Below are 27,802 nucleotides of genomic sequence, written 5' to 3' on the forward strand. Positions count from 1 at the left end.
GCTAACTGACTGTATTTCTGAAGGGCCAACACTGGGTGTAAATTGCCATCATTCATATTCTTATTGGTTGTTTAATAAACTTCTGGTTCCAATGCATTTTGATTACATTCTCCCTGTTAAAGGTGACAGAGTTGTGGTACTTGGGACAGTTTTGGTAGCAATGCAATACAGTTGTCACATGATATTGTGAATGTCATGAACACATGGTACCAAATGAACCTCACAAATGTTTCTCACTTAACTGTTACTCAGAGTGTAAATCCCAGACCGTCAAGTTCAACAAAGTAAGTGAAGTTAGTAGGTTGTCTGATAGTCCTAGGTTTGCTAGCATTGCATGTTACAGCATATTCCAGCTCAGTAGCTGAGATTAGCTTCATTATTCCCACTGTGCTGAGATTTGGGTGGATTTTCTTAGCTAGCTAATGATAATGCTAATTAGCAACTACAATTTACAATTTACAATTTAGTTATTTGGCAGACGCTTTTTACCAAAGCGACTTAAAATCAGTGCATCAGTCGGATTTCTAATACCTTGTGAGCAGAGATCACAATAAAACTGAGCGTCAAATTGTCCCTTCGCATTGCGCCCCTGGAATACTTTGACAAACACAGATACAAGACAAAGGTTATTTTTATTTTTTTTAGGGAAGGGAGGCTAGGCATTGGGGGACAGGTGTGTTCTAAAGAGGTGGGTTTTCAGTTTCCTGCGGAAGATGGTAAGAGATTCTGCAGTCTTGACTGCATGGGGGAGGTCGTTCCACCACCTCGGGGCAATGGCGGAGAAGAGGCGTGGTCGGGAGGAGCGGCTGCCGGGTTCCCGGAGTGAGGAGACCGTCAGTTGACCAGAGGTCGTAGAGCGGAGGGTCCTAGTTGGGGTGTACGGAGTTATAAGAGACCGAAGGTATGATGGGGCGGAGCCTCTTGTTGCCTGGTAGGCCAGCACCAGTGTCTTGAACTGGATGCGGCCTGCTACCGGAAGCCAGTGGAGCGCAGTAAGCAGTGGAGTGACATGAGAGTGCTTAGGGAGGTTGAATACCAGGCGTGCAGCAGCGTTTTGCACGAGCTGGAGCGGCCTAATGGCACAGGCCGGCAAGCCAGCTAGTAGAACGTTGCAGTAGTCCAGGCGGGAGATGACAAGCGCTTGGACCAGGAGCTGGGTCGCCTGTTGTGTGAGGAATGGGTGGATTCTCCTGATGTTGTATAGGGAGAATCTGCAGGATCGAGTGACTGCTGCGATGTGACAGGAGTAGGTCAGCTGGTTGTCGAGGGTTACGCCAAGGTTTTTGGCTGCTGTGGTGGGGAACACCACAGATCCCTCGATGGTGATTGCAGTGTCGATCGCTGGGGAGTTCTTAGCAGGAAAAAACAGGAGCTCCGTTTTCTCTGGGTTGAGTCTGAGATGATTAGCAGACATCCAGGAGGCAATGTCAGCTAGGCAGGCTGCGATGCGAGGTTGAACCTGGGAGTCAGAGGGGGGGAAGGAGAAGAACAGCTGTGTGTCATCAGCGTAGCAGTGGTAAGAGAGGCCATGGGCAGAGATAACTTGACTGAGTGATCTGGTGTAAAGAGAGAAGAGGAGTGGACCAAGTATCGAACCTTGTGGGACACCCGTGTGTAAAGGGCGGGTGGAGGAGACCGATTCCCTCCAAGAGACCTGGTAGGTCAGACAGATAGGACTTGAACCATGCGAGTGCAGAACCCGCGAAGCCCAGCCCAGCAAGGGATGAGAGGAGGATCTGGTGGTTGACCGTGTCGAATGCTGCGGAGAGGTCTAGGAGTATGAGGACAGAGCTGAGACACTTCGCTCTGGCCAAGTGGAGCTCCTCCGTGACAGTAAGGAGGGCCGTCTCGGTGCAGTGGCCGGCTTTGAATCCAGATTGATTCTGATCCAGGAGATTGTACTGCAGAAGATATGGTGAGAGTTGGTTATATACTGCACGTTCCAAGGTTTTGGAGAGAAACGGTAGGAGAGAGACTGGACGGTAGCTACTGACATCAGCAGGGTCTAGGGTGGGCTTCTTGAGCAGTGGCTTGACCCGTGCTCTCTTCAGGGCAGAAGGAACCGTGCCAGTAGAAAGGGAGCTGTTGATCAAGGACGAGATGAAGGGCAGAATGTCGTCCGAGATGGCCTGAAAGAGAGGGGAGGGGATGGGATCTAGAGGACAGGTAGTGGGACGATGGGATTTTATAAGTAAGAGAGCTTCAGCATCAGATAGAGGGGAGAAGGAGGAGAAGATAGTGGGGGGGGGTGGGGGGGGGGGGGTGGGGGGGGTGCAGGATCCGAGGTGGGAGGGGAAGGGGGGAAGGAGTCGCAGATGTCATTGATCTTCTTCTCGAAGAAGGAGACAAAGTCATCAGCAAATAGGGATGAGGGAGGAGGAGGAGGAGAGAGGAGGGAGGAGAAGGTGGAGAAGAGTTTGCGGGTGTTGGAGGAGGCAGAGTTGATCCTAGAGTGGAAAAAGGCAGATTTGGCAGCGGACAGGGTAGAGGAGAAAGAAGAAAGAAGAGAGTGGTAGTGGGATAGGTCGTTGGAGGATCTCGATTTCCGCCATCTCCGTTCAGCCGCATGAAGTTTGGTTCTGTCAGCACGGATACTATCAGTCAACCAGGGACTGGGAGCGGAGAGGCGAGCCGGTTTGGTGACTAGGGGGCAGAGGGTGTCCAGGGTGGAGGCCAGCGCAGAGAGGACCGTAGAGGATTTCTCTTCCACGGGGAGAAGTGAGAAGGCTCCTACAGATGGGAGAGAGGAGCAGACCATGGAAGAGAAGGCACTAGAAGAGAGAGTGCGAAGGTTACGTCTAGCTGCGACTGGCAGCTTGGGAGCTGAGGATTTCAGGGAGGGAGAGATCGAGAGAGAGAAAGACATGAAGAAGTGATCTGAGGTGTGAAGCTTTAATATTCAATTCAATTTATTAATTGAAGATGCTCAAAATATTACCACATGGTCACACAGTTACTAAACAGAAAAGAAATTTAACTTTGAGGAAAATGGAAATGACTGTTTTTGGTTATGTTTAGCTGGGGACAGTGGTCTGCCAGAAAACTTAATCCAAAACCGAACACTTTGTAGGCTTCTAAAGGGGGCACAAATAACATTCCCTTCCAGAGGCTCTGAATGACATGTAACTGTGACCAGCCCATGGCAGATCAAATCCACACAAAAACTAATGCTTGAACTCAGAGGGGCAACTCAGGGACACATTTCCCAACAGGTCACACTTGTTCTGTGGGATTATGTGCAAATAACTGTGAGTATTTTGGTGCTGTTTACCCTGACTGGATATGCAAACACACACACACATCCTAGAGAGGTTGCATTGTTGGATAGGGTCAGAGGGCTTACATATAATAGATTATTCTCTGTACAGAAGAACAAAGAAAGCTTTTTATGCGCTTCATTTGTTAGAACACTTCTGCCTCACCTTCAGGTTGGTATCACTTTAATACCCAAATGCAACAATGCTAGTTTATATAGTTTGACAGTATGTAAAGTAGTATATAGTATGTAAAGAGGTGCTCTTGCATATGCAGTGTTAGAACATCTGTGAACATGTAGTTGCATTATATTTACGTGTCTCATTATCTTTTTAAGCAGGTGAAAATCAGCTAAGACAACAAATGATTTTTTATAATGTTGAATGTCTCCTTCCAACCCATACAACCATTTGTTTGTTTGTTTAGTTAGTTAGTGAGTTGGTTATTGTTTGTTTGTTGTAAAATCCACTCCTTAGACCTTCTTTGCTTACACAGCCAAAAACACATTGAGGTTGCGGTTACATGTTACATTATTTTCATGAGTAAAATATAGTCAGTTTATACAAATGCACTCAAATTAATTAAGTTAAAAAACAAACAAACCAACAAAAAACCCCACTACATTTTAAAAACACCTACAGGGCTGAGAGATCAGAAGTTCAGAGCTGTAGGAGCAGTATTCTTGCAGACAAAATGCTTGAATGTTTCTGTAGTGTTGAACAGATAGATACCATGTCTAAATCTGCTGAGGATGAGGTGTTGCCTGCTACACACACACACGCACACATGCACGCGCACACACACACACACACACACACACACACACACACACACAAAACAGGCAGCCGATGTATCTCCCAGCAGGTGAGAGGACTCTGAAGATTGGGATGAACGGCTTCTCATTAAATGCATAAGCCGAAGGTGTTCTTGTCTCCGTGGAGACAGAACAGACCAATCAGGAAAGTACCCTTGACAGCACTGCAGGGTGCATGCAATATAAATTGTCTTAAAATAATCTTTGGAAAATCGCACATGGCATGTTACAGTCTTAAATGCTAGTTGATTGGTAAATGCAGGATTTTTACCTTTTTTTATTTTTAATATTATGATACATCAAGCTGGGAGTAATTCAAAGGCATAAAATGCACAAGGTAGATTAATCCTTGGGACTATTTAATCCCCTGAGTCTAGCTGTTCTTTAATACTGGTTGTTTCTTGTTTACTTGGCGACCGGGCACGCTCCTGCTGCCTCTTAGAATGACAAGTATGTTTATTACCCATTGGCAGAGGAAATGACATATAGAGATATCAAATTGTTGTAAAGTCTGCATTCCATCATTACTCAGTCCAGGTTTACATATTATGATTTTAGCCTTGGAGGTACCAAACAGAAATAGCCAGTATTGGTCAACATGATGAACAGGAAACTTCTTTGTATTCATTCATTTCACGTGGAGGTTATGTTGTCTACACCCAGAGGATAGTATGGCAGTCATTATTGTGCACAGAGAGGGTAATAACAGAACAATGTGATTCAGCAGAACAACACTGCACTACACTAATGGCTCTCTGCTCCTGTGTATGTTATCGATCTTTGGTATAATTTGAGTATAAGATCAATAGGAGGAGACCACTGGCATACTGGGAATAAACCGGTCCTGACACATCTCTCTCTATCTCTCTCTCTCTCTCTCTCTCTCACTCTCTCTCTCTCTCTCTCTCCCTCTCTCTCTCTCTCTCTCAGGCAGAAGAGGGCTGCCAGTTGCGTTCCATGTAATTTGAGGTACCTGCCAAAGCGACCTCATGCATTTTGCAACACATGTACGCTTACATTGTTGAGGACATTGATTTTTCAACTACTTTGCGTACATTATTTAGTTTTTCTTGACAACTTTGTAAGAGTTAAGGTATTTCACAATGGAAATATGTTGAATGTTCCAGTGTTTATCACAGCAATAATGACTCAGCATTCTGTAATGGAACTATAAGCACGGGTAGTTTTGTTCTAGAACCAGAATCCTTGGCATCCTTGCCTGAGTCATTGTATTTCTGCCAGCGATCCAGCGATCCAGCGATTAATTTGGCACTTTTAGCTTTATTGTTATCTTGGCATCTGCAAGTGCACCTTGAGTTAGCAGGACATTGCTTCATTTGATACTTTTAATCAATTGCACACACACACACACGCGCGCACACACACACACACACACACAATCAAACAAACAAAATTCATAACTTACAGCAATTCATTTTTCTCCCAGTAATTCTAATAATCTATAACTTGAGAAAGTGTGTACATCAAGAAAAACCAGTAGTATTTTAGTAGTAAAAATGTCACCATTGAATGTAATATTCATGAGTGACTTTTCTGATACTTTTCTTGTCATACATGCATTGGTACAGAACACAAGTCTGTATTCTGTAGCCTCTGATGTCTGTTTCTCCTGCAGTGAGGAGAAATCCCTCTCCACAGGTGATGAAAGTGCTCCTTTTAAATCCAACGACAAGCAGACACTTCTGCTCCCACTCAATTTCCTGTCTACTTTCACCCTAAATGGGGGTCACGCATCAGTGAGTCTCGGCTGATAAGGGCTGGTAAGGGTTCAAGGCACAGGAAGAACACACACACACACACACACACACACACACACACACACATTCAGACACTGTTCCTGCTCAGGCAAAGGTCAGTATCAAAAGCCACCCTGTGTAACAGCCCTCATCAGCTCAGGTGTTCTCAGTGGTCTCAGCAAGACATCAGAGTCCAATCTTCATTGCAGACTTCCTCTACATCATAAGTCCAGCATTCAAAGCTTTGGCATCCAACGGAACATATATCTAGTGCCATATGTGGGCCGTGGGACTTTTGACCAATTCAGTACGCTTTCTTCTCCAGGCTCCTCTAGGACTGGTTTTTAATAACACTACACGGACTTCTTATCATCCATCATTTGGAGTGACACAGCATTACAGTAGCTGTTCACCATATAGGCAGCCTTGAGTAGTATTGACAAAGGCAGCAATACAAAAAAAACCCCAACTTATTCTTGACAGACTGCAGACAGTATCAACATTCATCTGAGTCTAAGGAAAGGGAATGGAAAAGGAATATATCTGATTCATCTATCAGTACGTAGATTTGTGTAGCATTTAATCAAAATATCCTTACCAAAACAAAACAAAACAAAAACAGAGAGACAGGGAAAGAGAGAGAGAGAGAGAGAGAGAGAGAGAGAGAAACCAAAAAAAGCTACTGTGCCATCTCACAACAAGGCTGGAAAGAAATTGAAATATTGGCATAGTCCCAACTCCCATCGCCTAGAAATGTGAAAAAAATCTAAATAAACAAGCAAAACAGATGAAACCCCCTGAATAAAATGAATCAAACAGATCATATCCATCCCCTCCCCGTTCCCCTTTGTCATGGTTGCCAGGTGCAGCCTTTTTTCAACCTTTTTCACAAGCCACCCGCAGAGTCACAGTAGCTTGCAATTATGTAAATTTTTGGAGGGAATTGGTGCTTGGCAGAGTGAGGCACATTGTGAAATTGGAAATGAGCCGGATCCCCGTCATCACCGCCACACTTTCATAAGCCATGCAATCAAACGCAAAATAGCCGCGGTGCGTTAGCGCAGAGGAGAGCGCTGTCTCCAAAGCGACGTTCTCCCTCACCGGAGTGATCCAACAATGCTCAGATCCTTTTTAATCTACCCTCTGACAAATAACTGCAACATCCTGACCCTGAACATTAAAACCACTGCACTTAAATTTTTAGGAAGTCTTAAATTTTTTACAGACAGTCCGTGCCAAAATATATTACTAAGGCTGTGGCAGTGGATCAGCTGCTACAATATTTTTTTTTTTTGTTCTTTCTTTTTTTTTTATAAGTGGGAAGATTCGCTAAAGGGACTTTAGGGCTGATAAACTTCATTGATTAATGGGACAGAGGAGAAGAGAAAGAGATTGATTTAGTCTTTGGCCTGTTATCCGTTCTCAGCAGCCAGCCCAGGCAAGCTGGACTCTTAATTAAAGAGATTACCCCTGCTGCCGGTGCAGGGCTCTGCTCTCTCTCATATTCTCGTATACAACTCTTCTCTTCCCAGCTGTTACTGAATCGTTCTGTCCCTCTTTCTCTCTCTCTCTCTCTCTCTCTCTCTCTCTCTATGTCTCTCTCTATCTCTCTCCCTCTGAGCTGCAGATCTTAGGAGGTAGGGACCATTAAAAGCTGAGTAATGAAAGGAAAAACAAAAAACAAACAAAAAGCAAATAAAAACAAACAAAGGCTTGCATCTGGAGACCACTTTAAATTTGCTTTGTGGGGTTTTTTTTTTGTTTAATCACCAGATTACAGCTGACAGATCTGTAGTGAGAGCCTGTTGTTTACACCACTGCAATGAGCATTAGTGCCGATGCTATCAGGATGAGTATTTATCCCAAGTGTCCACATAAAAATTCTCCCTCTCCACTCGTCTTCTCCCTCTCTGCCTCTCTTTCACTGGACTGTGTCGGGAAAAAGCCCTTCACTCCACATCCCACAACCTCAGGAAACCGCGCTCCTCACATGCCATTGTTACTGTTTGTGTGTGTGTGTGTCTGTGTGTGTGCGTGTTTGTAGAGACGTTACCATGGAGACAGTGGATCATCAAAGGAGTAGCAGTGCTGGGCCAATGTGCTCCCTGTTTTGTCATTCTGCCCCTTGTAAATTACAGTTGCTATGAGCTGGACCACACACACACACACACACACAAACACAAACACAACTTTTTTCTATAAATAGTGACTTATTTAGACCATAAAGTTAATGGCTAAGATTTGTATGGAGTAAACAGGCTATGAAAAAAAAAATATATTTTTTTTAATTTGCTTAAAAAGTTTGAGATTTAAGACTAGTTGAGTGGCCTCTGCAAAGTTCTTTTGCGCTTCTAGAACATTGTGAACAGCTGTGTGTGACTGAATGACTGCATTTTCTGTCAATAGCCTGTACAGCCTAAAGCTGTTTTTTTTTTTCAGTGGTCCGTGCTTCATTTATGTTGGTTTCCTCACATCTGATTCACGTGGTGAGGGTCATGTTGTGACAATGGGATGACCTTACTGCCTACTGCAGGCAGAAGCAGACATTCAGCGGTATCCAGGCGACCGTTCGGAATGTTCCGCTGCATCTCATCAGTGCTCGGCCCTTGTCGACGAAAGTGTCCTGTCGTCATGAATATGACCCAGCCTCCCTTGCATTGTGATGCATGAATAATTACCAAACTTTTAATCAACCTAATTAGGGGACAGAGGCATGTGACAGCCATTTATGTCATTGAGGTGATTTATCCGTCCAGTCACGACAGGAATGTGGGCCCTATTGTTAACACAACCAAGCAAAAGGAGGCATCTTTTCCCACCTCCTACTGAAATAGAGTCTGGTGTAACCAAGGTATGCAGCAGTGGAAAGATATTTTTATCCTTTTTGAGTACAAAGGGAAAACAAAACTGAACTCGGGTGTTTAAACTGTGAAGACAAGTTAAAAAAAAAAAAAAAAAAGATAAATTAGGCATGCAGTTCCTCTGAGGATCCCTGTATTAGTGTGCTAGACCTTTGAGCCTCGAATCTGCTCTGCAGACTGGGCAATTTGGCAGTGCACATGTGCTCTTGCCTTCTCCTAGGTTTGAGGCTCTTCCTGTCTGAATCAAAAAGGGAATTCATATCAAAGCTATGGAAATGAAATCCAGTGTGTTGTGGTACAGCACTTCAGTGCTTTAACAAGATAACTCATTTCATCCAATTACAGTGCACTCTGGTGAGCATGAATCCTTTACACATTTAGTCTTGTAAGAGCCTAATCTAGTGCCTTTGAGCTACAATATGCAAAAAAAAAAAAAAAAAAAAATCAAACATCTGACTCTAAAGAATGTGTTATGAAGTCATGTGATGTGATTTCAAAGGTTAATGTAGCATGGCCTATTTCAGTACATGAAGACCAGAAGGGAAATACTTATTTCCCACATACCAGTGTGAGGGGAACTACTCCTTATCAAGCAGAGGTAAGCCAGTCCTTAACCTTACACTCATAGGGGCCAGTGCAGTTAAATTCCTGATAATGGGTCTGTCCAGCTGAAAACCGGGACAAATTCTCCTGATCACTGTCATGTTTGAAAGGTGTATTGTCCTACTGGAAACTCATCTGAGTTAGGCAGAGATTAAAAATAAGGAAATTAAAGATTTTAACAGCAATGTTATGGATTGATTGCTTGATTGATTGATCTGCTGGTATATGATGCCATTCTGTTTTGAAGAACCACAGTATTGTCTTTGTGGTTTTGCAGTTGAAGCCATCTTTGATGATTGTCTCGCTGTATCCTTTACATCTTTAATTAGCTTCAGTGATTGTGTTGTTTTTTTAATTCCCTTCATTAATCTATAATCCAATTATAACCACCTTACTCTTATAATGTCAAAGCACAATCAAATTGCAAAGACGCAATTAATTTTGTGATTTAAATATAGTCTGCAATTGATTTTCAGCATCAGCACCATCAAAGTGCTTAGAAATGCACAAATGCTTAATCAAACAGCCCATCTGGAGGAGTTCCAGCTGATCCTATATCCTCACTGAGACAAACAAGCACCTTCACACAGACTTTCACACACTCATTTGAATGTTTCGCTCAAACGCTTTTGTATCTGATGCACCACTGAAGCAGCATGTCTATGTCAAAGAACACAAGCATTTTTTAAAAATGACCAGCTGTTTTATTGAATCCATTGGAACAAAATGTACCAGCGACGTTGATTCATACTTTCTCCCTATGTATTTTGGCAGCAACTAAGACAAGAAATGTACGACTGACATATCTAATTACTCTCATAGACATAGCAACCAACTGAAATTTAAGAAAGACTTCAACAAAGCAATATAACTCTAGACACACACAGAATCTATCTGTTCAGTTTTACCACAAACGCAGGTGTCATAACAGGAACAGGAGAATCCCAGCATAAATACCTGTATATTTAATGAACAAAGAACTGACAAACTAAAAGTACAGAAAAAAACAGTCTTGTAAGGTTTTGATTTGTTTAGTGTGAGCTTCCAATAAACCCAAGAAATTAAAAACAGACTGAGAGCAGTAAAAAAGGACTCCTCTGTGTAAAAGTTGAAATATAAAACATGTAGAAATGTTAAACAACAAACATGTAAATTCAAGCACATTCATTTGACTTCATTTCCATAAACACAGTTCCCAATTATGGACCATTCGATTTGTGTCTGAATAAGACATCACCATGCAGAAAAAAACAAAAAACAAAACACGAGCTATGTTGGAGAGCCGACTCTCTGACGCATGTCCTAGTTTAAAAGACCAAACCATACTTACTCAGTCAAGAGAGCAAACATCTGTTTTCTTACTTTCTCCTATCTGAAACATTTCTAGTTCTACTTGTACTGCAAGATACCAAGTATAATTTAACATAGACTTAATCAAAGATAGATTTTTTTCCCCCAATTCATTCTTGCAAGTCCTTGTCCCAAATGTCAATAATCATTTCATATTGCTTTATGATTCTCTTATGAGTCTGGATACAGTTTCTCAGTTTCATTTGCTGAGATAAATCTATATTAAACTCTGCAGAGGAGATAAACTGAGAAATGAGCTGCTGAATTTAAATGGCTTGTACTGATCGTTTTGGCAATTAATCACAGCGAATGTCACTCAGGGATGAACACTGGACACCGACGCGACTGGACAGGTGCATATGCAAAATCAGACAACAAAGATACTACGCATTTTTGAACAAAAATATTTTTTTTGTTTGTTTTGAAGGTGTCAAAGTGGTCCTAAAAATCTTTACTGTGCCATATCATGTAAAAAAATATATATTGCAATTGACAAGACCAATAAAAACATCCTTTGCGGTTTTGTAAAAACAGCTATATTGGTATCGCATTAGGTTTTGGCTTTATCATCTTACCACATGTTGTATCAAGGAGAGGAATGAATATGACAGGGGAAAGAGATAATCCAGTCAGACAGTGGACTGAAGTAAACACCTATGGAATGAAGGGGAGACCTTGCGAGTTACCACAAATTCAGTCTAAAGCCGAGTGGAGCTGAAGCCCATAACGGGGTGGTGAGAGAGTCAGAGAGGGAGAGGAGGGGCATGTTTAAATAGCGAAGTCATCCTGAGGGGCGGGGGCAAAGGCAGAGCTCCGTAGAAGGTCCAGGCAGTTGACGAGGATGAGTGTGCCAGTCAGGTGTTTCCAACGTTTGGTGATGGGGTTCTTCATCCGGTCCAAACCCAGATGCAACTCCTGAATGACATCACGGTAACTGTCACCAATCTGGGCTGCCCACGTCAGGAGAAAGTCATAGGCTGGCTTCCACATAGCCTGCCGCAAGAAAACGAACAGAAGACATAGGGATGTTTAGAACTCAGCTTAAGAGAATGTGAAGAAAATGATCCGGAGGGACCATATGTGTCTGTACACTCCAATAATATCACCAAACTAACATAAATATACTAGATAAACTAGTATAAATACACTAGATTCCATACACCCCCAACACAAGTATGCGCGTGTGTGTGTGTCTGTGTGTGTGTGTGTGTGTCTGTCTTTGTCTGTGTATTGTGTAACATGGATCACATATAAGATGTCTCCCTGAGGCTTCTCGCTGTCAACCACTCCAGTCTTGTCTGTATGTGTGTGTATGTGTGTGTAACAGTATCTATTATAGGCAACATGTCTTCCTGGGGGCTTTGCTCACCTCACTGTCGACCACTCCAGTCTTGTCTCGGTGAGGCGCTTCGTAGGCCTCCATCTGCTGCCTGGAGACGCGGGCCAGTTTTTCAGCCAGCTCCCTCCACCGTGGGGCTACCTCCACTGCTGTGGTCAGCAGAACAAAGTCCATTATGAGTCTGGCTACCAGACCCTGGCAGTCCATCTTCAGCAAAGCCTGAGGGAGGGAACAGAGCACCAGGTAATGATAAAGATTTATGGCAACCGAATACCAAATAGACGACTGCTTGCATTACATCCAAATTTGGCCTACTTGTGGGCTGAAACAATGAAAATTATAATTACAGCAATCATTTGCATGCTTTAGTCAAATTTTGTCTTGTTTAGTTTGTAGACTGGCTCGTGTCTTTGCCACAGATGGGATCAACAATAGTCACTCTTGTTTTGGTGTTGCCAAGTTAACAAGTTGATTCACCGCACTATGGCCAACAACATGGAATTCATTTTTAATTGTTTAGCAGCACTTGTTTGACACTAACATAATTGGTTGTTGGTGTTCATCTGACTGAAAATAATACATGTAGCTAGACAAATTTCTCTCATAAATAGGAACTGTATGGCTCTCTTAGCGCTCCTTGTTTAAAATTCATTACGCGTAAGACTGTGAATACTATTGCTAACACAGTCCTAAAGGTCATGTTAACATTCAGTTAAGATCATTGACTCTAATGACGCTTACTGAGACACACGGTATCTGATTTCTGAAATTATCCTCACAGAGGAAAAAAGTTTGTTGTGTCTGAAATCCCATCTAGCATCCAACGCAAAACTGAGAACAATCCAGTCATGTTCAACAGCTATGCTATAAGTGTTCCCCGTATAGCTTGAAGTTTCGGTTTGAGTGAGTTTGTCTTGATTAAACTGTATTGCATTAATAATGTAAAAGCTCTGTTTTTCTGCGGAGTTGAGATTTTAAATGGAAATCTGATAAAGAAAAAAAAACATGTCTGGGACTAAGACAAATCCAGAACTATTTGGAACACACAATGTGCATCTGCTTGAAGCAAACAATCTTCACAAATTAAAAACAGATATGCTGACAGGCTGCCAACTGCAATTACGGTACTGGCCGAGCTGGGAGAAGCTCTCACTTTCTGGATGAAAGAGACAAGTTTAAGTCTGACTCAAATTTCCATTTCAAATGGTTGACACCCACTCAGCCTAGCATTCACACAGAGAAAGTACCCAAACTCCTTAAAAGAGAGGAAACCCAACTGTAGCCAAAAGCAATGAGTCATTCACCGACATCACAAGCTGCTGAAGACTTCTCAAGCGTGATACACAGATAAACGAGCATCTCACACACACACACACACGCACACACACACACACACACACGCACACACACTAAAACGAGTGGATAGTAAGAGTAAATGTTGTGAGGTCAGGAGTTCTGGCCATTTCTCTCCCCTGTTGAACAGTGCAGTGACTGGAGGCAGATGACTGAATCCTTCAGAAAACCCCCAGTTCAGCTCCACTTTCCACACACACATCCATGTTTAGAGAAAAAACACAGACATGTTCTGACAGAATAGAATTTTAACCCCCCTCTTGTCCACTCCCACACCCACAGATAAAAGAAACATGAGCCCAACTTCAGCAGAGAGAAGAATCCCACAGAGTAAGTCATGAAAGAAAGGCAGTGGACATTCGTTAGAGAGAAAGAATGTCATCCAATAGGTAAAATCGACTAAAAACAGTCAACAATTAAGACATGACACGGTAAACGTATGGTGTCCGGAGTTTTAAAGTGATTCTCCAACATCAGTTCAATTGAATGGAGAAAATTTCCTGAGTGAGGAAGCATTCTGACGTGTAGCCCTCTAAGTTATGTAACCAAAGCCAGATATGCCATTTGTATTTATGATGCATCTTGCTTTCATTAAATTATATTCGACACGTTCATCTTAAAAAAGGAAAGTCTGTGAGAACACTGCCAGACACGGATTGCTGCGTCTGAACTGACATCCTCCGCTACACGGCCGTATCTCGCTTCACAAATCAGTGGCTTGTTTATCTGGATATGAACGCAGTAATGATCTGCTGAAAACTAATTCCCTTCCCTACTCCTTCTCTCTTATTCTCTCGCTCTTTTCCCGGCAAGCTTTAATTTAATCGGCTGATCTGTGATTTATCTTCCCAAAGCATAGCGACCCCTTAATGTCCTCTCTGGTGCTCTGCCAGGAAACGGTAATTTGGAGAAGTTCACAAAAGTGCAAAAGGCTTTCGGAAAGTCTTTGGAATGTCTGCTTATTGCTGACATCTGGATGAGCAGGGAAAACATTAACGGAATATGAAGAACAAATGACTGAAACCACACACCTAAAGATCATTTCTTTTTCTTCAAACATTACCTCTGTGATGTAGTTGTATTGGGCTGTTCTCTAAGAGTTTTAATGGAATCCTGTGACCACCTCAACAAAAGCATCTCCAAAAATATCTGGTGTGGAAACTTCATAGTGCAGAATATATCTGGGTATGCTTTTTTTTCAGGAGTCAGATTAAAATTTCACAAACTATGAACTTTTAAAAGCCAAGACATCAAAATGGAATGAAAATTAGACTAAAACCGCTCAGCTCAGCATGGAGTGGAAGCTTGATGCGATCTCCTTTTCTGTCTGTAATGACAGGAATCAGACAGACAGTTTGACGTCTTACCTCCAGAAAACCCTCTCCTGATGCCAAATGAAATGGATTTGAGAGGACCTCCAAAACAGCAAAGAATATATCCCGTTGAGCCTCAGTTAAAATTTGGAGCCTTTAGAGTCTAAAGTTTAGACGGTTAAATAATCTCACACTAGTCTTCTAGTTCATTTCAATGACTCTATTCTTAGTGCTTCTTTTTCTTTATGGTCACGAATATCACAGAGTGGCAAAGCGTGATCAGTACTATAAAGGTTACAAAGTCTTCGTGATACACTGAGAATGTGTAACAATGCTGTTTTACTCCAATCTCTGATGCAGAGAAAAAGGAGACAATGGAAAGGGAGCCATTCAAACATAAAGAAAAAAAAAACTCAGTTCAGTGAATTTTTTACTGTCTTTTTTATGATATGGCTGTGGAAAACTGCTCAATGCACAAAGCAAGCAATCTGACAATTCGCGATCCTCAATATTGACCTCATAAAAAATTGCAAAATGGACACTCATTCATTCTCAATGATTTCTCTAAACAAGAGCACTTTGCATTTCAAAAATGTCCTTTTCCAGTCAATATTAAACCTATTACTATGCCCACCTCTGGGGTTAGGCTATTTTACTCCAATAGCCATGTCCTTAACTTTCTTCCAACTGTTCCTGAAAGCATCTTAGGCTTGTAAGTTAATGAAGCAGTAAATATTAGACTTACAGAGATGCCCTGACCTTACCTCCTCTCTCTTAAAATAAGGGCTTTGCCAAGATCGGAATCTCTGTTCCTGTCACTCAGAAGGCAGGCAAAGCATTCCAGTGTTCCTTAACATTCCTAAACATTGTACAGCATTCCGGAACATTCCAATGAGCCAGCTGGTCAGAATGTGACTGTTTTAATGAGACAGGAATGCTGAATCAGGCAGCTCATTAATAATATCAAAAATGTTAAAAATAGAGGCAGACGCACCTCCATCTGCAGGGGTCAGAACCCAGGCATCTGTGTTAACTGACAAACTCGGGTTGGCCTGTAACAAACTTGGGTTGGCCTGTAACATATCCTTGGCTAATTCGCTGCACACATCTCGTCCCAGTTGAAGGGCAAAGAATTTAAAAAGGCACTAACATAAACAGACAGGCTGCCTCAGAGCTAATCCAAAGCCAAATCTTTCACTCAATAGATTACAAAAGAGTTAAGTTATTGAATATATATGATAACATAAAATCAAGACATGACTGATAAATTAGCCATTGAACTCTAACCTTCTAACCAGCGTTTTAAAGGTCGTTTTAAAATAAAATGTTTAATTTATCTTGGTATCAGCTTATGTAACACTTTTATAGCTTTTAAGGCTTTGGATGCATATTATGATGCTGTGTGACCCTACTGCTACTCTTATTGTGTTCGGCTTTGAGCACAGAAATATCCACAGAATCTCCCGTGTTTTTAAGGTGAGTTTCATTCCTCTAATAATAACCTCATAGCACTCCATTAGCATTTGAAAACACTCTGCAGAAGTGCGGCACCTCAAAGGCCTGTGATGTGTGTATACGTGGCTGTTTTCAACCTGCCCCAGGAATGGGAGAGGTAATTCAGAGACACTCCGTCTCCACAGAAACCTCTTTACTTCTAAAAAGGCTCCATTAGAAGCTGAGGAATCAGAAGTGAAAATTTAGAAATAAGTGACAGTCTGACAAGTTGGACAGACAGACCATTCTCCATTTCTACAACATCGTTTCTCTCTGGAGAAAACCTGACAGGAATGACTGACAGCTGAAACTGACCCCACAGCCCTGGGAACCAGAGAGCATTTATCTGTTTACCACAGCTCCAGTGTTCGCTCTCTCCTCTCCTGAATTTAAAGGCAGACAGAGAGACAAGGAGACGGGGGCGGAGGCAAAGACAAAGAGACAGAGAGAAAGACCCTGGCTTACTGTAACAGCAGGGAAGCTGCATAGAAATATGTTGAAAGGATAGTAATAGAGACACCAAGGATTTTCCTCCAACAAAGTAGTATTACAACACTGCCTCTGCCTCACCCCTAATTCCCATACTTATATTTAAGCCTGATAATAATTCATTCCTAGTGAAAATAATGTATTATAATTTGTTGGCTCAATGCTGCAATGGCCAAAAAAGAGGTTGTACTTCTCCGGTGATGGTTTTGTTTTAGTGTCTCAGTACAAGTGTATCTCGTGAGCTATCAGTCACTGCATCCACACATCTGAAGTGATTACAGTTCATAAATATAATCTATGTGTTTATAAAACAAAGTGACTGGGTTGCTCCAGAGAGTGAAGCTTTAAAACAGAGACTAAAATAAACATACGAGCGCTTTTCATTCTTCATATCCTCTGCCCGTTAACTGATCTGTAATAACAGTCAGATTGCCATGTCTCCTTTACTGTCTGGCATACATTACATGGTAATTCAAACAAATGCCTGAGGTTGTGAGCAGAGACAGGGCTCCTGATAAAAAAAGACGACAAATATAGCTGTCATTACAAATGCCAATGTGTTTTGTTTTGTTTTCCATTCATTTCAACAAAGACTAAAAATAAAAAGGAAATCAACCATGTGTCCACTCGTTTTTTGTTAAATCTGCAGAAAGCTGTGGGATTTGCTCTCTCTCTCTCTCTCTGTCTTTCTCTCACTCTCTTTGTCTCTCTCTCTTTCTGTTTTACATTTTCATTTCAGTGATGAATGATGGTTCATCGCATCATTTGTCCTTTGCTAACAGCAGACAGATCCATCATACTGGGAAAGCTTAACTCTGTCTGGGAGGCTCCTTGGTCCTCCCTGGTTTCTCTCTGTCACTCCTTAGCTGGATCTGTCAGATAGATTACATCTGTCATGACCAGCCATACAGCACGCAGCAAAGCACAGCACCAGGAACACACACACACAAACATACACGCGCGCGTACACACACATGGCTGAGAAGGACAGGCAGCCAGTGGAGATTACTCTTCTGAGAACAGAGAACAGTCTGCTAGAAATCACCATGGATGTCCTACTGACTTCAAAAAGGGGAAAAAAAAGTTGTTATCCTGCACACATCCAATAAAAAAAAATCTTAAACAGCTGCTGGTCTGAGAGAGGCTGCCAGCAAGACATTCAGAAAGCATGCCTGCTGTTTTTATGATTTCATTTCTTTCAACGCTCTGTATGGACTTCCACACCCACAACACTACAGATGAATTTCATAGAAAAGTGGGTGTTCAATGTGTTACCAACATAGCCCTCATGAGAAAAAAAAATCTGTTGTGAATGTCTTTTGAATAACTGGAATGTCTGTGCTATTCATACGCATGGGTCAAATAATTAAAAGTCTCTATTTAAGAGCAGCTTAGAGGCTCTGCACATGTGCTTTAAACAATGCCAGATAAGAACTGCCTGAGCACTCATTCAGACAAAAAAGCACAAACCATCTGCGGTAATGTTAAGTCATACAGATATATTTGGACAAAGATGTTTCTAAATGCAGGATGCTCAGTACACATCTCTTAAATCATCTTTTTTTTCATGTCTTAGACTGATAGGAGTGAGTGAGGGAGGCTCTCGTTTCCAGTTACAGTATTGATTGCTCTCTCTCTTTTTTGTGGGAAAAGAAAATAGGGTGAAAAATTAGCTGTCAGAATCTCTAGCTGCAAAAAGTCTGCCATCAACACAGTACCACTAATAACACTTTAAGTTCATCGTTATACTGACAGGACACCAAAGCCAGCAGGGTTTATCCTGCATATCAGTTAAAGGGACTGCTGCCCTGGGAGAGTGGAAAGATCGATCCATATATTGGTTTTTAAAGGAGGAGTGACTCCTATAATCAAAACACTTACAACAATTCTACATAAATGTCTAGCTGTGGTGCCTGTTCATCTGAGATATGTTATGCGTCTGTAATGGGCCGTTTCATGTGACACTGAAAAGGAACTGTAATATATCCCTTAACATTAGAGTGACCTCTTTTGACACCACTATATTGCTGAGGACCAACATTTGACACAAAGGTCTATAGCAGCTTCATTGTTTACCAAAGATCTGTTTAAGTCCCTCAAAGGTTCGGGTTCTCAGTTTTGTTTTTTCTTATTCTGCATTAGATTCTTTCTGTACCTCAAGGTACTAGAGCTGAAACTAGAACCTAACACATAGCTCTTTTTTAAAAAAATAAGTTTTCAAATTGCTGTGGTCAATAAATGCTAACATATTTACATAAATAGTGAATGTCAAAACAAACAGTGTGGCCATGGTGCATTGTGTTTCCATGACCGGTGCGTAGCTGCCTTATTGTGTGAGTGGGTGCCAGTCAGATGTTGTGCACACTGAAAACCTAAAACCAACGGCACTGGTGGAGGTGGTAGCTTACACTGTTAGCTAGCGATAACAGTTGGAAGAAGCTTATCTTTTCTCATTTAAAACAGAACAGAAACAAACAGCTTGGGATATGTCCGCGTGAGGCATGGTAAAAGATGTTTACTTCATGAAATTTAGAGAGCTCATCTTTTTCTGGAACTTTTTACAGCTTTGTGTTATTGGTGATGCAGTCATCAGCTGTGCAATGTCATTGGTAAATTTTGATCATTAACTGAGTGCAAGTAAGACAATATTTCCAGAGTTGTTCTCCTGCTTCAGTTACATATAAAGGCAAATTTGCAAGTAAAACATACGTTCCAACGCTCTGACAGATTTTAGCACTACTCAAAGAAGCAAGCAGACACAATCGAATATTACAGAATGGGTTTTTTCTGAAGAGTTTAGTTCATGTGCAAATATAGGCCTACATTTAGCAACACTTGATAAATGAGGCTGAATGTCACATCTGTTCTTGCTCTAAAAAGATGCTGGCTAATGTTGAAAAGGCCCAGATATAATGAGAACTTTAACATCTGCAAACATTTTAATTCAAGAAAAAACAAGACTTAATAGCTGGTATTGGTTTGGCAATAGTAAATTTTCCATTAAAACAAGGACTTTCAGATCAGAGTACTCTGATGACACCTGTCAGAGAAAAAAAAAATTAAGAAACAAACTGAGATGCACAGTGGTCATTTTAGTCCAAAGAGCAAAACAAATGTACGACATTGCAAGATGTACCGTCAAATTTTTAAAATAACATTAAAGCTATCTGTAACATCTAGGGGCTAATGGCAGCTCGAAATGCCACTCCAATTACATCTACATATTCACATAAATGCCACCAAGAACAGAGGCAATGCACAACATCACAGAGTGAACATAGTGACAAATGGACAAACAATAGCACTGACAGGGGATGACTATAATTGTATGCATGCAGGGAACATAGGCTGCAATTTAAAAATCAATTTAGTCTCACAAAAGACCACCATCTATCCATTTATGTCTGCAGATGAGTAATGGTCCCATTGCCACTAGATAAATGCACTTGATCAGGAAGACAAGGCGAGGGTGACAAGGCCTCCACTGAATGCCCAGAGACTTTTTTTTTTTTTTTTTTGCAGAGGAACAAATAATTGATGACATATGTCCTCTGATAGAGGCGTACCACCCATTCAATTCACTCAAATCCAATCAATTCTTCCCGATGCTCTAACAGAAGCACCTGCAATATACAGAGCAAAGTTTCTGTCTGAGAGATTTTCTGTCTGATGTGATCCTCTACAGAGACGACCAGAGGGAGCCTTAGTAAACAGATAAAATCGGAGACCTTAAAGGAACACAATGGGGCGTACGTACTGTAAAAAACACTTGCTGATGTGTCTCTTGGCATTAATTTAAAAACAAACAAGCAAACAAAAAAACAAAGGTAAAAAAAGAAACTTGCTGCTTCAGCTACAGAAAAAAAGGTCAGAACAGTGTTCTTAGATTTAAATATATAGCATGGCTGATGTTGAAGTTTGTCGTGTTTTCCGATTTAAAACTATAGGTAGGTATATGCATCTAACTTGAACTTCAACCAAAAGTCTTTGAAAGACTTTTGAGTTTTGTTCATTTGCTTAACCAGACTGTGAACATGAATTCATAGAGCTGCTACATGTTTTAGTCTTGTTGAAGTACTAAGAAATGTTACATTACCAAGTCTATCACTTTCACGCTGCAAAAGGAATAGAGAACTTGGAGTGAACACAGACATTCATCCTTGCTTTACTTTTGGAGAAGCTTCACGATGTTTTGTATTTCTTGACAGCTTTGTTTATGAATCATGATGGGTAAAAGCTACTCTATGGCCTTGTAAATCTGCTTTTGGAGTAGACTGTGATCTTGTTCTCTGCACAACAGCCCTTAGAAGCAGAGGAACCTAGTGAAGATGCTATGACTGTGAGCATAACCTTTCTGACCGACTTCTGGAACATCACTCAAGACAGTACACATCAAAGTCACTGACTGACAGAAGAGGAGCAAACTGCATGCTTCTTTGTGTAAAGAGTATCAGTACCACTACTATTGTATACATTATTGTATGCATTAAAGTGAGAAACTTTCTGAATGTCAAAAATGTTTGTACTTTGGTGTCATCGACTGTTTCGCCCTCTTCACACAGATCTCAAACACCATCAACAGCTACACCACTGATGAATACAACAACGTGTCTTTGAGCTCACTCCTATCCATACCTATCCACGTCATGATCAACTGAATGTGTATATTGGTCATTTTTTGCACAGGTGATTCAGTTAACTTGCGAAGATTTTTAAACTGCATGAGTCATTTTTGTGGGCGCTAAATAAGTTAATTTACTGGCACACCTGAACAGATAAGAGCTCAGTGATACCTCACTGAAATAATCCTGCAAAATCATGGAATTTATCACAGTGAGACAGGTAAAAGGTGGGAATAACACATTTAAAAGTGCAAACCAAAGGACAGATTTTCTGTGGCAAATACCTCCAGATGTCTGAAAAAAGCCTGCATAGGTCATTTAGCATACTCACAGGCAAAAACAGAATCAGGCACAATTTGTTGTGTCCACTCACAAAATAAACCCTCCAAAGGAATCAAACATTTTCCTACTTACAGCCATTAGTTCCTTCTGAAAAGACTTCCTCTCTTTGATTTCCATGTTATTACAGTCCTCCTTCAGTTTCTCCAGAACTGAGGCTACCCTCTCCGGTTCACTGTCAAGTTCTGTCCGGCAAAAGTAAGACAAAGGCAAGTTCCCATAACCAAGTGCATCGGCAAATGCCCTCCAGTTCCCCACATTTTCCATTAATATAGTCCTCACAGAGGCGTAAATGTATGTGAGGAACTTGCAGGGTTTCAGGATCTGTTCCAACAACACTGTGGTTGTAAGGTCTGGCCCGCAGAAGTAGATGGGCTTGACTTTCCCCAATACCAGCACGTTTTTCACATGCACAAGCCCAGTCTTTCCCTGATAATATCCTATGTACCACTCTTTGGTCCAGAGTTGTCCTTTGAGTTTGATCCTTTCTTCGCTTAGCAAGGCAATCACATCCCCTTTTTTGTATTCCAACAAGTACTGATTCTTGGTTTGCCTGATCACTGTTTTGATCAATTTACCAAATTTCAAATTGGTGATGCAGCGATCCTGAAACTGTGGGTACTTGGTGGTGACAGCCAGTGGTGACAGTATTATTTTACCCACTTCCTTCTTCTTAAGGAACCTTCGTTGACCATTGGAGCGTGCTCCGGTTTTTGGAGGAGGCTGAGGTGTCTGAACACAGAACTGTGCCAGGATACAGTCTTGAAAATCCTTCACCTGCACACGTAGTGTGAAGTCAGAGATGTCGTCTGTGTTTCGAGATGTGATCATGTAAATAAGCCGGCTCACCTTTCCCAGTTTGACCTGGAAACCTCGGACAATCCCAGCTTGCTCGTTGGCCTTCACCTCATAATTGGACATGTTGGAGTACATGCCTATCTGAAGGTCCTGAGGTCGGCCCAACACAAACTGGTGTTTGCCCCATAACTGTAGAGCGACTGGAGGAGCAGACAGAGCTTGCTTTCCAACCTCACTTACCAGAAGAGTCTTCGGGGCACAGTCATGCCCAAACATGGCTACCACAGTCTTGAAGGAAGGATGGATGTGCTTAGGTCCATAAAGACCCAAGGTCACTTTCTTTACCATGTGGTCCCATACTGTTGAACTGAAGGAGGCATGTTGGGTCTGGACCACCACAGCTACATACATGCATGGTTCTAAGTTGTCCAGCTGAACCTGCACAGTGTCACCGTATACATAAGCCTGGGGGATGGGAATATACGGGCCTTCCTTAGAGTCACTCCTGACGCACACTACCTCTGCTATCTGACTGCTCTCTGTCTTCACCTCTACGGAGACTTTCATCTCCAAGGTGATGAATGACTTGAGCTCCATGTTGCTCAGTTTAATCTCCACTACTGGACTTACTGTGGAGCATCTGTCATTGTTAAGTTCCAATGGAGGATCCAGCAAAGCCTTCATGGAGATCTGCTGAGTGTCGCCAGGGGCCACATGTCCCTCAGGTACATGAATACTGATATTGGTATCTGGTAGTTGAACAGCCCCTCCACAACTGTCCAGCTTGCAGACAATGTTAGTCTCCACTGGTTGTGTTTGGCCCCAGCCCGGGCTCTGCCCAAGGGAATCAAGATCATGGCAAGACCGAGCCAGCTTTCGATGGTTAAGCCAAGCAGTCCTGAAGTCTTCTCTGCTCTGAAACTGCTCAGGTGAGGGGGCTTTTAGGCTTGTGAAGAAACCTGATGTAGGTAGAGGAACATTAGGCTGTCCTTGGAGTATGGATAACTCCGACAAGCTGTAAGATCGCTTGCTCCGAAAAAATGGATTGTCCCTGCGGAGCATCTGCAAGGCCTCCAGGTTGGGGTTGATGGGAATGCTGTATCCATTGGAGGTGTTGCTGGTGTTAGAGATATGGGTGGAGGGAGCAAGAGAGTCAAAGAGCATTAAGTCCACAGTATTACACTGGTTGACCCTCTCATTGCTGTTCTGGTCAAGAATGCCCTGAACTGCACTGTTGAGGAATGGATTGGTTGAGGCATGGATGGAAAATGGGTTATTGTTGTAAGGCAAAGAAGGTTTAAATGTCACCCCTGTCCACTCTCCAAGAAGGTCCAGTTCCTTTGCCCCCTCATCAGAGCAGTCCCCAAGATTGTCAATCATCCCACTGTCACTGAGTGAAGAGTTCCTGTAGTTGATGGGTTGGACATAGGCGGCAGGAATGTAGCCCATTTCTGTGTTGTTGTGAGCATACCACCATTCTCCACCTGATGTGTCTAGCACATAAAGGTGGTCACCTTTAGAGAACTTCAGCGTGGTAAAGCTTGATGGACAATAATCCTTAATGGCAACTACTTCCCGTGCAGTCCCGATTGAGCCTGACATGTCCAACCTCAAGGCACTTGGAGAAGGCACTGAAAAGCAGCAGAAAGAAAAACATTGGGATAAAATAACTAAGATAAGTTCTATTTCAGAAAATTAACTGATTCAAATAAGTTGTTGACTTAGTTGAAAGAATCAAAAATATCTATTGTTTTGTGAAAAGAACATAACCTTTGTGAGTAAAATGTATACTGACCTTTGACATCTGTGAAACTGGTCTCAGACACACCCTCACTAAGGTCAATGAGCGTACCCTCAGATTTACACCGAGGGAGCACATGGTTGTTGTTTGTCACTCGAATCCGATGGGCAGCCATTTTGCTCCTACCCTTAGTCACACTATTCTTCCATACCTTCGGGTCAAAGGATCAGTCACTGGGAAATTTCCATTTCATCTAGAGAAACAACAGCACAAGGAAAATCCTGATTAGCTCTGCATTAGAATAGAGTAAAGCCTGATGCACCAACAGACACCTGGAGACAAGCAGACAATCAGATCACAAGACCTTTAAGACCAAAACACTTTGGAAATATTTTGATGGAAAGTTACTGAGGTACTATGCCAGATGTACTAGTTTAACCACACATTAAAAGCATGTCACCTTATGTGAACCAACTGAAGAGAATATTATGGTCCCTTTCTTTCTATCCTTTCTCAAGCTTGTACACTTTGAACAGCAGAACTGAAATTAGTAGAGAAATGAATGGAAGTCAAATACAAATTGTAGAGTTCTATGCCTAAAAATCTATGTAGATTTTATTATTAGTCCTGGCAGAAAACCAAAGTTTGTGTCACTGATTTACTCAGTCTTTTTGAAACATTTTTCCCCCTTAGAAAGTTCACTGAGCCATCATAGCATGTTGTGACTATTTTGTATTCAGGGGACATCCATGACTGGGGGTAAAAATGAATGAGATTCTAACAGATGGTGAACACCTATGACAAAGACAGAAATAATATGATACAGATTTTCTGTGTTCAAAGACTATGCGAGTCCAACATTGCTATGAGTTTGGTAATGATGTTTAACCACAAACTCAGACAGATGTAGTTTTCTTTTTCAGCACTGCTGCATATTAACATACCATTTTTGAGCATTCCCGTCTCAAGATTCTTTGACAGTTTATGGAAACAGACATTTTCAAGTGCTGACATTGCAATGTAACATGACCTAAGACAGCAAAAATTTAGGCACTTCTTACTAAGCTCTGTCTTGACAGAACAATCACAGCAAATGTTTAAAACATCCAGACTTTCATGCATGATTATGACATTCTCTTAAAGCAGGACAACTGATAAGCAGGCCATAACAACATTTGGCTAAATCTAGTGCTGTTCATTGACAAGAACTGCTATCTGTAGCTGTAAAATGACCCATTTTTGAGGGAATACTTAATTTCTTTAGGACACCTGGCATTTCAATCTGTTCTGCTGAAAAAAGGAAAAGAAGCAAGGCTTACTATCTAAAATAATACTCTTCAGGTTCCATACATGGATCGTTTGATAAAGTGAAGTCATACCAGTTCCAGTAAATCTTGGAGGTGCTGCTTTATATCTGACTAAGTAATGAATGTTAGTTGTACATGGTCTATTCCTCTTGTCATGATTTACAGCCTCTTTCTGTGAGGTGAGCAAATGTTTGGCATAGAGGAAAGAAATCAGATACAGCTTTTATGCATCATTACTTAGGCACCACAGAGGGGATAAAAGCTAGTCATCTGTTTGTGCCACGACCGTCAAACAAAGCACCAGTCTGATCTTTTTATTAGGAACCTAACTAAGCAAGTATGCACGAATGACAACAAATCAGTGAGATCAAGAGGCACAACATAATTTTGAGGGTGACTGCAAGAATTAATATGTTTCAAAAAACTGTAAAAAGAAAATGTGACACCCATGAAAATGTTTTGTCTCCAGCAAATCAGCAAGTCACACTAATGCTCCCTTTTCACCAAACTGTGGAGAAGAGACATCTCATTTCTTTTTTTTTCCTTTTTTTTTTTTTTTAACAATTTTTACATGCAAGAAAATGGAAACCGTAACACATGATTGTGTGAGTAATCATCTGTTGGTGCAATTGTGCACTTGCAGAGCAAATTTAATGGACAATACAACCGATCTCCACAGTTAATTTCACACTGGTGAAGTTGCTATATAGTTTTCTTTAGTAAATTTGTCATCTTACCAAAACCCTCAAAGGAGCGTACAATGTATTTTTCCGCAATATCCGAGCTTGATATCACCCCCCTGACTCACATCTGAGTATAGTCGCTGTCTGTCCATTAATGCAGTCCACCTTTAATGCCTTTCTGAAGTGGGTCAAAAAAATATCACGTTGTTGTTTTTTTTCTACTCTCTCTTCAGAGCAATGCGGAAAGCCCTACTATGCTTTTAGGTATGATTCATAATTCAAACTGTCAAAAGCCACCCACTCCTAAGAGGAAAGTTCTTTCAAGGGTGAACCAGAACCACCTTTTGTATCAGTGCTGCTGACATGCTTGACACAAACATGCTTGGCACAAAAAAAGACAAGTATAACAAATACTGAAAGTGTTAAATGTATGTGTCTAAAATGTATGCAGTTAGAGACCTTCCACAGGGGAACTTGATGGATAGAAGATGCACCAGCTCAGGACAGACACTGATCCAATCTCTGATACAACACCTGGGTCATGCTACAACTCAAACAAATGGACAGCTCATCTCCCATCTCTCTCTCTCTCTCTCTTTCTCTCTCAAATCACTTTACAGGATAATCCAAGCAAAACTAGGTGATGAGTCATTTGCAAATTCAGGTTGCTTTCTGGTTCTAGACTAGATATAACTCATAGGTCTACTCCTCAGAGTTTAAGCACAGCAAAAACCTTGAGTATATTTTTTTAATTTAATCTCCACAGTAGTCCAACAGAAAAAAAAATCATAGTCAGTAGTGTGAAAAACAGAAATGCTAATCAACACCGCCATGTGTCTCTGAAAAAGAGATGAATGGATCAAAGATCCCCTGAGAAGAGAGCTTAAGAGGACTGTTAGCAGTGCAACCATTTTTTTCCCTCTCTCTTTAGGCAATGCACTCCTGTGTCCACTGTGTCCTTCAGCCGACTTCAAATGATTTGAAATTGCAATCTCATTGTCTTGGCTGCATAAGTAACATTGTCATGTACTCCAACCTCATATAATATATTCATTAATTCTGATATGGTTCCACTGACCTCTACAAAACTATGACAGGTTAATAAGAGCTCAGATTACATTGTAAATAATATTGATTACATAACAGTAGAATTATTATGCTAATATGAATCATGAGAATTTACCAGTTTGGCTGTCAAAGCAATAACAAAGGTTTGACAGCTCACTGCAGAGGGGAGATTAAAGAGGAAGGCTGTTCCATGAAATCTGATATCGGAGCCTCATTTTTTTTTCTGTCAAAGATGTGAATTTCTTTTCCTATGACAGCCGATATTGTGTAAAGACGGAGGGTGTGACTAACATAAGAAACCCTTGCTCACAGTAAATATTGCTCTGACCTCAACTCCTCTTGGTTTCAGAAGCCAAGCAATTTCTCCCTTCGCTGCCCACCATTAAAACCCCCAGTCTCTCCACTGATGGTCCTGAAATAGGGAGTTCGGCCAGGTCAAGCGCAAAGAAGTAGAATGTAAAGTAAAACACACACATTCCTCAGCATCTTGTCCATTTTCACTGGACACACTGAATAAAATCTGCAATTCAGACAATAAGTAAATAGCAAATAAAGACACCACCTCTGAGCCTCAGTCAATAGATACATTCTCCTCAGTCTGCATTGTGAAAAAAGG

At 41.5% G+C, this 27,802-nt stretch overlaps 1 protein-coding gene across 1 annotated transcript; it reads right to left on the reverse strand.

Annotated features, from left to right (window-relative positions):
- Positions 1–11,408: 11,408 nt before the first annotated feature.
- Positions 11,409–24,303, reverse strand: sh3bp4a (SH3-domain binding protein 4a). Its single transcript, XM_030772511.1, has 4 exons — positions 24,183–24,303; positions 21,665–24,018; positions 12,010–12,198; positions 11,409–11,633 (listed from the first exon to the last, which is right to left on the reverse strand). Exons 1-4 carry the CDS (start codon positions 24,301–24,303, stop codon positions 11,409–11,411), a joined length of 2,889 nt encoding a protein of 962 aa, XP_030628371.1.
- Positions 24,304–27,802: the final 3,499 nt, after the last annotated feature.

This window comes from Chanos chanos, chromosome 4 (assembly GCF_902362185.1).
Source record: "Chanos chanos chromosome 4, fChaCha1.1, whole genome shotgun sequence".
Lineage (NCBI taxonomy): Eukaryota > Metazoa > Chordata > Actinopteri > Gonorynchiformes > Chanidae > Chanos > Chanos chanos.